Raw genomic sequence first — 12,438 nt, 5'->3', positions numbered from 1 at the left:
GCCAGCCAGCCACAGAGAGAGCGCGCCAGGCAGCCAGAGAGAGAGAGAGCCAGCCACAGAGAGAGAGAGAGCCAGCCACAGAGAGAGAGAGCCTCAAATCTAGCTCCCCAGACACCCTTCATTTCAAAGCCTTTCAGACCCAAGAGCTAAACCCAGAAAAGAGTCCCCTGAGTCAGCTGCTACGGAAACTAAGTACTCAGCCGGACCCTGACCAGCCCCAGACCAACACAGCCGCTCAAACACCAATCCGAGTGAACCAAATCATTAAAAAATGCAAAGAAACCTACCTGGAACATTGGAACAAAATAACCGAAAGCCAAAGCAGATTAGAATGTTACCGGGCCCTAAAAAGAGAATATAAACTGGCAGACTACCTCACGACCATCAGAGACACAAAACAGAGACAGACCCTCACCAGGTACAGACTAAGCGACCACCAACTGGAAATTGAAAAAGGCAGATACAAGAAATCCTGGCAGCCTAGAGAGAATAGAATATGCGATCAATGTCTGGCTGGCGAGGTTGAAACAGAAATGCATTTCCTCCTAAAATGCGAAAAATTCAACACATCAAGAAACATATTATTCAACAAGCTAAGCCAAACAACCCCAGATTTCAAGGAATTGGATGATCTGTCAAAATTGAGATTAGTCCTAGGAGAAGGAGACAGACCATACCTTGGGGCCAAATATGTAACAACATGTCACAACCTGAGGACTGTTTAAAATTAAGACTGTTTAAAATTAATATTGAACGTACCAAATGAAGTACAAAGACTGTTTAAAATTAATATTGTTTAAAAGTAATATTGTATGTACCCAACAAATGTCAAATCGATTGACACCTACAGAATGTTGGAAAACTGTACCTTTTTGCTATGTAAGCTTTGGCAATATGGTTCTCTGTAAACTTTCATGCCAATAAAGCATTTTAATTGGAATTGGAATTGGAGAGCCAGCCAGCCACAGAGAGAGAGAGCCAGCCAGCCACAGAGAGAGAGAGCCAGCCAGCCACAGAGAGAGAGAGCCAGCCAGCCACAGAGAGAGAGAGCCAGCCAGCCACAGAGAGAGAGAGCCAGCCAGCCACAGAGAGAGAGAGCCAGCCAGCCACAGAGAGAGAGAGCCAGCCAGCCACAGAGAGAGAGAGCCAGCCAGCCACAGAGAGAGAGAGCCAGCCAGCCACAGAGAGAGAGAGCCAGCCAGCCACAGAGAGAGAGAGCCAGCCAGCCACAGAGAGAGAGAGCCAGCCAGCCACAGAGAGAGAGAGCCAGCCAGCCACAGAGAGAGAGAGCCAGCCAGCCACAGAGAGAGAGAGCCAGCCAGCCACAGAGAGAGTGTCCTAGGAGAAGGAGACAGACCATACCTTGGGGCCAAATATGTAACAACATGTCACAACCTGAGGACTGTTTAAAATTAATATTGAACGTACCAAATGAAGTACAAAGACTGTTTAAAATTAATATTGTTTAAAAGTAATATTGTATGTACCCAACAAATGTCAAATCGATTGACACCTACAGAATGTTGGAAAACTGTACCTTTTTGCTATGTAAGCTTTGGCAATATGGTTCTCTGTAAACTTTCATGCCAATAAAGCATTTTAATTGGAATTGGAATTGGAATTGGAGAGCCAGCCAGCCACAGAGAGAGAGAGCCAGCCAGCCACAGAGAGAGAGAGCCAGCCAGCCACAGAGAGAGAGAGCCAGCCAGAGAGAGAGAGAGCCAGCCAGCCACAGAGAGAGAGAGCCAGCCAGCCAGCCACAGAGAGAGAGAGCCAGCCAGCCACAGAGAGAGAGAGCCAGCCAGCCAGCCACAGAGAGAGAGAGCCAGCCAGCCACAGAGACAGCCAGCCAGCCACAGAGACAGCCAGACAGAGAGAGCCAGACATTTTGGAACTACTTATCCGCCTAGTCCTTATAATTATTCTGATAATACATCGGGTGAAATGCAATATAAAGAAAGTTAGCAGTATTGGAGATAGACACTTTGCCTTCAGTCTACTGATTGGAGCACCAGGCCCACGTGATCCCAGGTACGCTTCCGCACATGCTGCGCCCCTGGGATCCGTGGGCCATTACGCTGCCCTCTCCAGTGCACATCAGAGAGCAAGTGCATGAAGGAGGGCCCCATCGACTAAGTTGGTATTCCTTTCGCAGGTTGGCGGCGTACTCCATAGCTACGCCAACAACCGCAATTTCTGAGCCAACGAGAATGTTTTAATTTAAGGCAATGGTGGAATCAGAAGGCAATGTAGGTCAGTGAGCTCAGGGGTGAGGGAAAGCAGGGCTTAGTATGTAACAGCAGATGGGCAGCAGAGTTTTGGATAAGCTGAAGTTTGAAGGTGGTAGAGGGTGGGAGGTTAGCTAGAAGAGGATTGGCGTGATCAAGTCTGGATATGACAAACAAATGGATGAGGGTTTCAGCAGCAGATGGGCTATGGTAGGGGCGGACTCTGTTACAGATGTGCAGTAGCCAGTCTTTGTGGTGAAGACATGGGTACTGAAGCTAAACATCAAACAAGATGCCAAACCTGCAAAAATCTAATTCAGCCTGAGAAAATGGCTAAGGAGATGGTGTCAGCAGCAGGAAGGCTGAAAACAATGGTTTTGGTCTTCCTGATTTTTAGCTGGAGGAAATTACAGCTCACCAGAGGATGGATTTCAGACAAGAATAGAAGACATTGCTGCAGATGCTCTTACTACGATTGAAAAAAGAGCAGAACTATAAACAAAGGTAGTCCTACGGAGCTGGACGACGGGGGGGGAGGCGTTATAGGAGGATGGTGTGGTCGAACATGTTAACCGCAGAAGGGACAAGGAATGAAAATGCAGTATGATCATAATCACAGACAATGTCGTTCCTAACTTTGGTGAGGGCCACTGCAGTGTTGCTGTGGGGCAGAAATATCATTCCAGGATTCAAGCAGGGAGGCATTGGAAAGATGTGCATGGATTCAGATTAGGTTAAGGTAGGTCCTGTATTATTTGTTTCTTCATCTGAACATGTTAAAAGCAAAATCGACCAAAAAGTTATCCATTATATGAAGAGACTATGGATCTCCATTTGATACCGCATTTAAACAATTTGCACACACAACTGGGACCAACAGACTTGCGATTTCATTTTTGTATTATATACTGCTTAAGTTGGATTATCACACTGGACCTCTACAGTATTCTCTATGATTTATGAACTAATCTCAGCAAGGGCAGCAACTGAGGGACTACAACTGGCCTCGGTCAGGGCAGGGGAAAGGCAGAGAAGGGACAAAGAAAGACAAAGCTGCCATTCGTGATAGCGATCCAGTGACTCCTGCTGGAAAGCACATGCAGTGGCTGTTGGGTCACAGCAGGATTGGTCTCAGCTGCAATGCCCCCACCCCCCAACACCCACCAATACTGACTGACCACCAAAGAACAGCCTTCCATGGTACTATACCCCAACATGAGTTACTGCCTTCAGGGAGGTGAAGCAGAGAAAACAATGATTTATAAAAAGAAGCAAACATTTTGAAACCATTTCCATGCCACCAGAATATGACAACTTCCAAACAAATTTTCTAGTTAACCCAATATTTTCACTGTCTTGAAGGTATACGTGATATTTTGTTTCAGTGCACTAGATTTCACCAACGTCACTGCCAAATACATGTAATTTACCAGCAAGCATTATTCATTCAGTGAATTTCAAAGTCCCACTATACCTATCAAAGCAGTAGTGAAGCGGTTCAGGGACAAAGGCTCCTCGTACACGGGTCCATCATGGCCGAACTCTATCTCACCCCTCACAAAGTCCCTGAAAAGTAAAAGAAACAAGCATTTTGATCAAACTGCCTCCTAATTTGCTACCACTAAGTAAAGACTAATAAGTCAGTTAAAATTTTTTAATGCAAGTTGTGTATTTCTGCTCCTTTTTACATAAACTATGAAAATATCCACTCATTTCATACAGCATTTAAATTCTATACTTAATGTCAATAAGTTTTGCTATTTACGAGAAGGCTGAGGGATGACTAGATAGAGATCTTTATTATGATGGGGCTCGACAGGGTAGATGTAGAGAAGATGTTTCGACATCTAAACTAGGGGTCAGAAATATAAGATAGTCACTAATAAATCCAATAAGGAATTCAGGAGAAACTTCTTCACCCAGAGAGTGGTTAGAATGTGGAACTCGCTATCACAATGAGTAGTTGAGGCGAATTGCATAGATGCATTTAAGGGGAAGCTAGATAAGCACAAGAGAGAAAAGATATGCTGATAGGGTCAGAGGACAGTGTGGGATGAGGCCCGCATGGAGCATAAACGTCAGCGGGACCAGTTGGGCCGAATGGCCTGCTTCTGTGCTGTAAATTCCTTTACACAATGCTAAAATGAAATAAGAAAAAAAAAACTCTAGTACCTGATTCAGAGAAATTAGCAATACAGAACCAGACGTATCAATTACTAGATCCTGCAGGCCTCATTAACATCCAGGAAGAAACACATTTCTGACAACCCTGTAATTTTCTATCCACTTTCTCCCTTCCTCTCCTGCACTTGTGCTTGGGTATGGTACAATGAATACCAGCAGTCATCAGCTATTTAACCCAAGTGGTTTACTTTGTATATGAACAAAGATTATGAATATTGGCAGGCTGTTGGATTAGAAAGCATTACAGTCAAGCCTGGTTCTGTTCTCACCCGACATCTCCACACCCATATTTACAGTACAGAGCTCTTAAACAGCCAACAGGAGCAGAAAATCTGGCTGATATTTTTCCTCCCTTGCTGGCCCAAGGCTGTTGAGTGCAACTGTAGCATCCAATTACTACCCCAGCTAACCCAACACAGACCAAGAATTTAACTTGGGGCCTTCTGGTTCATTTGACTTAGTGCTACACTGGGCCGATAATCATCGTGCCATCTTGGGTAGCCTTCAAACTTCTTTAACTGATTTCTTCTGGTCTTCTGAAGACCTCTTGCACTCTTCCTAGCCAGCATAACAGGCTGAAAGTCTGCTCCCTGGCCTCTGTTTATCAAGTGGAATTGGCAGTCATAAAGAGTTGTTCAACAATTGCATACCAGACTGAAAAAGTGACTTCAAAATTCTTTATATTGAACTGCATCTACCACCTACTTGTTGAAACCATTAACCTTTCCATGTCTTAGTAGCATTGTCGCCCAGCTTCCCATGAGCCTGAACTTAGCCTCATCAGGAAAACTAAATACCATTCCTTTTGTGCCCACCTCCAAAGTGAAGAACAAAGTTAAGAATTTGCAGCACGGATGCTTGAGGCCCACTACTAATCATATCTAATCAATGCAAAACAGACCTTTCCTCTCCGCTATCTGTCCCCTAATCACCCCTCTATCCTTACTGCTCCATTCCCTAAATTTTTCTAACAAGTCTTCCTTGTGGCTACCTATCAAACGCCTCTAAAAATCTATGTACAGAACATACACATTTAATTCTGCAGCCAAAAGCAACATTACATTTGCACAGCTGAAGCGGTTAACCTTTGAGTAGGATTCTTCAGTAGCTTTGAAAACCGGTATTTTCATTGTTACAGTATCTAATCACTGATACCATGTTGCAGCTGTATACCTAATGGAAATGCAAGTCAGAAGTTTGTAACAGTGCCTCAGCGCATAGGAACAGAACACACCAGTCAGACTACTTAATGAGTGCTTCCAACACCCACACAGGGCTCTCCCATTTCTGCAGATCGCACAAGCACAAACCTCCCACCATTTCCATTGTAACAATGCTGAAAGCTGCACAACACATATACATCAAACATTGTTGTTGCTTAACATTAAAAAAAAAGCCAGTTTAAAACAAAAATCACACTGGAAATTATACTTAATCAGCAAGTACACCTGGCGCCCAACTCACTCAATTTCACTCCTGCATCACCTGGTCTGGTCCACAAATATCCAAACCTAACAGATATGAATGCTCAGTTTACTGACAAATAAAAAGTACAATTTCAAGACAATAAAAAAATGAAAAATCTGGGGCATCCCTATAGTACTCTCTTTCCCATCTCAGCATTTTACTTGATTTTGAGCAGCCTTAATGTTTTTGCTACTATCCTGTCTGCAACTCTACAGATTAATCAAAACATTCATCACTCCTCCTAATATTAGTTTTAAATTCACAATATTTCCCAAACCAAACTATAACTTGGGACACATTTTCCTTTTTATTTTGGTTCAAAAACACTGCTGCAATCTTCATTGGGTTAACACTTCCAAGAACTGAATATACACTGTATATAGAATCAATACACCCGGCAGACACAATCAAGTGCTGTAATGATACACTGCAATTTGCTACACTAATTACATATCAGCAATAGTTTCTTGAAGATTTATAGATGCTAAAACACAATAATAATCCATCAATAAAGATCACCAGGCCTTCACATCAATGCGTGTAGAACAGTGATGTAAATGTACAAGTCATACACGTACAAATATTGACACAGCAACACTGTACAAATATTGCCACGGGGGTTGCACAAACTGCTAAGAATATGCATCACTGCTGTACTAATATGTCCATTAAACGTTCCCTAATTTCTATTTGGGAATCTAAACGAGCTACATAACTTCTTCCATTACACTGGAAGCTGGAGACTTGGATGAATATTTACACAACTGCTGATGTGAACAGCTGTTGTTGAAGTGGCCAAATTGCCAGAGTTTCACATTACACTTTGGATCGACATATAAACACAGCCTCAATGATGATTCAATTTTCAAACTGTTGAAAATTATTTTTAATTTGAAAATTGCAGTACAAGTGCACTTTCCACCTTTGTCTGACATGAAATAAAATTGCCACTAGAAAAGGTACAAGCAAAGGGAGCAGCTTCTATTAAATCTATTTCCCTTACAATCAGCTAGATTGATTTAGGGCCCATCTTTGGGCACCTGTAGGACAAGTAAGGCAGCTTTGAAAATGGCCTCAGGTTAATCCATCTGCCAGTTTCAATCAATTAAATCTACAATAAAAAACAGAAAGAGTGATGGGAAGGGGAAAAAGAACATGGAAACAAAAACACAACAAAAAAAAAGACAAACTCAAAAAGAAACAGTAATGAACCAAAGAGAATCTCAAATACAGATAAAAATGCAGAAACAGCACACAAAAATGGGAATATAACCTCTACTCCAGATCGTACACTATTACTTTGAGTGCTTTGAGCATTCACAATACATCGTCTGAAACTCAAGACTCAAACCACATTAGGAAGCTGAGGCTCCTTTAACAGATATAGGCAAAATTGTTAACTTTGCGAGCTTAAGACTCGGTATTTTTACACGTCAATTTTTTCATAATTTTGTCTGCACTCAAGGTGAGAACATGAGCGCTGGGGAACAGTTTCCATTTCCAGACCCCTGTGACAGCATTAAGCACTCAGATCAGGTGAAATGTGGTTAGATAAAGTTGCCTCCACTTTGCCCAATGTGTCTCAGCTCCAACCTCAGAAAAGCAGCTCCTGTTGCGCCATGGTAACATTTTTCCATTTAGCACACTAACGATCCTGTGGCCTGAGTGAGACTGTCAATTTTGTGTCATTTAATACTGAAACCAAGGCAGCATTGTGCTGTAGTTCAGATTATCCACACTCATGTCATAGAAACATAGAAGGAGCAGGAGTAGGCCATTCGGCCCCTCGAGCCTGGCTGATCATCCAAATTCAGTACCCTGTCCCTGCTTTCTCCCCATATCCCTTTAGCCTTAAGAAATATATCCAACTCCTTCTTGAATATATTTAATGAATTGAATGAATTCCACAGGTTCACCACTCGCTGGGTGAAGAAATTCCTCATCTCAGTCCTAAATGGCTTACCCTTTATCCTTAGACTGTGACCCCTGGTTCTGGACTCACCCGTCATCGGGAACATCCTTCCTGCATCTAGTCTGTCTAGTCCTGTTAGAATTTTATAAGATTCAATCAGATAAGACTCGCAGCCAGCTGAGACGACCGTCACCCCCATCTATGCAGCCAGGATTTGAACCAGGTCCCAGAAGTCTCACATTGAACAACTTCTCCTTTAACTCCACTCATTTCCTCCAAATCAAAGGTGTTGCTATGGGTACCCGCATGGGTCCTAGCTATGCCTGCCTTTTCGTGGGATACGTGGAACACTCTTGGTTCCAGTTCTACTCAGGTCCCCTCCCTCACCTCTTTTTCCGATACATTGATGACTGTATCGGTGCCGTTTCCTGCTCTCGCCCCGAACTAGACAATTTCATTCACTTTGCCTCCAATTTCCACCCTTCCCTCACCGACTCTTCCCTTCCTCGACTTCTCCGTCTCCATCTCTGGGGATAGGTTATCGACCAATATTCACTACAAGACCACTGACTCCCACAGCTACCTGGACTACACTTCCTCCCACCCGCCTCCTCCAAGGACTCTATTCCATTCTCCCAGTTTCTCTGTCTCCGCCGTATCTGCTCTGACGATGCCACCTTCCACACCAGTGCTTCCGACATGTCTTCCTTTTTCCTCAACCGAGGATTCCCCTCGAACGTGTCCATTCTATGTCCCGCACTTCTGCCCTCACCCCTGCCCCTCCCTCCCGGAACCACGATAGGGTTCCCCTTGTCCTCACCTTTCACCCCACCAGCCTCCACATTCAACGGATCATCCTCCACCATTTCCGCTACCTCCAAAGTGATCCCACCACCAAACGCATCTTCCCCTCCCCTTTCAGCATTCCGTAGGGACCGCTCCCTCCAAGACACCCTAGTCCACTCCTCTATCACCCCCAACAGCTCTGCCCCTTCGCCTGGCACCTTCCCTTGCAAGCGCAGGAGATGTAACACCTGCCCCTATACCTCCCCCCTTCCCACTGTCCAGGGCCCCAAACACCCCATCCAGGTAAAACAGCGATTTACTTGTACTTCTTGCAATCTAGTATACTGTATTCGCTGCTCACAATTCGGTCTCCTCTACATTGGGGAAACCAAACGCAGATTGGGTGACCGCTTTGCGGAACACCTCCGTTCAGTCCGTAAGGGTGACCCCGAGCTTCCGGTCGCCTGTCATTTTAATTCACCGCTCCATTCCCACTGGGACCTCACCGTCTTTGGCCTCGTGCATTGTTCCACGGAAGCTCAACGTAAACTCGAGGAACAGCACCTCATCTTCCGATTAGGCACTTTGCAGCCTTCTGGACTCAATATCGAGTTCAGCAATTTCAGATCATAACCTCGACCCCTATTACATTTTTACTTATATATTTTTTTCCACCCTATTTTGTTTTGGGTTTTCCCTTCACCCCCCCCCCCTTTCCTTTTTTTTCTCTCTCCCATATGGCAGCTGTCTCCCATTCTGCCAGTACACTTCACACCTAATCTGAGCTGTCTTTTGTCTCCACTTGTCCTATTACCATCTCGTCTGGTTTTGAGTACCTCTTAATGTCTCTTTACTACTTTTGTTCCATTGCAGCCCTGCCTTCGATCTATTTCATTTCCTTTCCAGTTTTGAAAAAGGGCTCACCCGAAACGTCGACTCTAATTTCTCTCTACGGATGTTGCCTGGCCTGCTGAGTTTTTTTCCAGCATTTTCTGTTGTTATCCCAGAAGTGACAGGTCTGTGTCTAACATCTAATCCTTCCTATTTTAATTTTGCACAAAACAAGCAACTTTTAATCAATGACATAACTGAACACTCCAATGATGCTTACCTGGAAATTTGGTGCCCAGCGTACAAAAGTAACGCAGTCAGAACATACAGGTAGAGCTGGACCAAGTGCTGCCGAGGCAAGGTTAGAAGAACGAGGCTTATTATATAACCTGTAAGACAATAAAAAAGAAACACATGCAATCACTTCTTAAACAGCAATACTACTGTAACACTTCATTAAGCATCTTACTTTTGTGTGAGCTGACACACACTGCTCTGTATCTACTTATGATAACAACCCAGTGATGTGTGAATAGTACCCCCATGTGATCTAGACTGAATTCGCGTGCCTTTCGCAGGTATATTTCTTCAGTCTCTCCAAAGACGGACTGAGTTAACACTGAGTCTTGGTCCAAATGGTTAAGCTGCTTTATTCCATTGTAAGGTGAATATACATAACTATAGTGATTCGATGCACTTTCAATCAATACAACCTAACTCTTGTAATAGTAGAAAATAAATACATCATGCTTCCCCATGTCTTACTTGACTAGGACAAGAGATATCCTAACTATTGTCCAATATTCCTTGTATCCCACTGTTCTATTACAGGAAACTCTCTTAACCGGCACCTAAATATCCGGAAATCTCCAACCGGCAAAATTCAGGAGTAGGTTCAGCTAAGTTTTACTATATATTAGTGGCCATGTAACCGGGGTTCCTGCACCTGTGGCCGTGCAACAGGGAGTCCTGGATCTGTGGTCGTGTAACCAGGGTTCCTGCACAAGTGCCGTGTAACCGGGGCGCCTGCACCTGTGGCCGTGTACGGGGCTCTCGTACCTTGGTAAGTGTACCTCTCTGTAATCCAGACTTTTTGATCAACCGGCACCACGCCGGTCCCGTCAGTGCCAGATAAAGAGAGTTTCCTGTACCAATATCCTGCAGCAATATGCAACTAACTTCAGTAAATGTCCTCACAGCTGCCCTTACCATTGCAACCTATTTGACTCCCAAAAGTCTCACCTTTAAGATAGACTCCATGTCAAATTTTAATTAAAACTGATCTCCATCAACCCAAACCAGAACAGAATCCACCAGTCTAACTTGGCAATGGCCCGAGTTCAAATGAGTGGGGCCACAGCCATTCGTGTGAATGGCAAATGATCTTTCATTGTCTTCAGGATGCTGGTTTCTATGACCCATCTGAAACCAAATAAAAACCGACAAGCCCTGTTGTCCTGTGAATTTAACCCCTCAAGAGCCAACTTTAGCTCAATAATCACATTTTCAACACACACTGCATCAAGGTCTCCCCTGTGATGGCGGAGACTGAAATCTTTAAACATGAGTTTAAAGATATCTTCAGAGTATATTACGTAGTTCAATAAACTGCATGATTTCCTGGAACAACGTTGCTACATAGGCAAATTTAACGTTACCACCTTTTGCATTGAGCCCAAACATTCGCTAACAACCGAAAATGAACTGCAGAATATGCAGAGTCAGCAGTACTCAAGATTCAAGCAGACACTCCAGATCAAAGGAAACCAGTCAGTCTTTACTGGAAGCACCCAGTATTTTCTCATTAATTTTTATCACTCGAATGGATAGGATGTGACCTGTCAGTAGGGGTATTTACTCGGCCAGGTCTGAAACCAAATCTTTTGAAATTTCTGTCTGGTATATCATCTTTAATGGCTGTGGCAATTCTAGACAATTAGTTTCTATCTTATGATAGAACTTTTCTTTCCAGTTTTGAAGAAGGGTCCAACCCGAAACGTCAACTCAAATTTCTCTCCACGGATGTTGCCTGACCTGCTGAGTTTTTCCAGCATTTTCTGTTGTTATTTCTAACTCCCCTTGAAGCTGTTCTCTGCAAGTATCTGTCTCACTTCTCCCACACAAAGATATAATTCTTACCAGCGTCTTGCTAACAGAAGCCCAGTTTACATTCATAATACATGGCCTAGTGAAAAATTGATTAAAATACAGAAATAATTTGAAGCACAATTTTGTCTTCATCATAATCGGATTTGAAACAGCTCATCCTCACTCACAAAAGTTCTCCCTCTTAAAATTGCTGACTCCTGCTAAATCACAGGTCCGCAGAAGCCTATTGCCCTCTGGCATCTTGCCCAAGTGCCCATTATATATATCAGCCTAGACAAACTATCAGGTTATTCAATCATGAAGGGCATCATTGGCGAGCCTGAATCTGTCCTTGCCCTACTGAACAAGCACACTTTCCAAAACAGTGAGTAATGAAGATGAGGAATAGGAATAGGAATCCTGGCTGATTGTCCCCTCCCAAGCATGTGGCCCCTGGTGTGGGCATCTAATTCAGTGTAGGTCAAGGACAGAACCTGGGACCATCTGGTCTCTGTGGCTTGGTCCTGAAACATGCAGGTCACTTACCCACTAATGAGAGTTTATGTATTTATTCAAATTGTATTGAATCTGAAATTAACAACCTTGCGAAAGCCAACAGAAATCTCTCTCAAGACATGGGGTGAGCCTATCCAAGTGGAACTTGGCCAATGTGCATTCTACAGTTGACCAAATTTGGTAAATTGAAAGCAAGTTGTAAACACATAAGATAGCTGACATTCCGGAAACTGTCTACTAAAATGGAAGGCAGTCTAGAAACCGTAAAATGAAAAATTCTTGCTGACGGTCCTCAAATTCATGACAAGTCAAGAAATATTAACAGATTGTGTGTGTAAAATTTGACTTGATCAACCAAGTGGGATCCATTGTTAACAGCACCTGAGCACCAAGTGACAACAGGACAGGCTTTGTAAATCCCAAAGC

The 12,438-nt window shown here is 43.6% G+C and overlaps 1 protein-coding gene across 2 annotated transcripts in view; it reads right to left on the bottom strand.

Annotated features, from left to right (window-relative positions):
* Positions 1-12,438, bottom strand: part of rnf145a (ring finger protein 145a) — a 110,130-nt gene that overhangs the window by 61,288 nt on the left and 36,404 nt on the right. For both annotated transcript variants that reach the window (XM_085995092.1, XM_085995093.1), the window contains exons 2-3: positions 9,689-9,797; positions 3,703-3,794 (exon numbers count right to left, since the gene is read on the bottom strand). In XM_085995092.1, the coding sequence (XP_085851218.1) occupies positions 3,703-3,794; positions 9,689-9,797 (201 nt within the window). The remainder of the gene's footprint in view (positions 1-3,702; positions 3,795-9,688; positions 9,798-12,438) is intronic.

Source organism: Somniosus microcephalus, chromosome 8, assembly GCF_052327205.1.
Source record: "Somniosus microcephalus isolate GS21.2 chromosome 8, FLI_Smic_1.0, whole genome shotgun sequence".
Lineage (NCBI taxonomy): Eukaryota > Metazoa > Chordata > Chondrichthyes > Squaliformes > Somniosidae > Somniosus > Somniosus microcephalus.
This window is presented reverse-complemented; position numbering and strand designations above follow the sequence as displayed.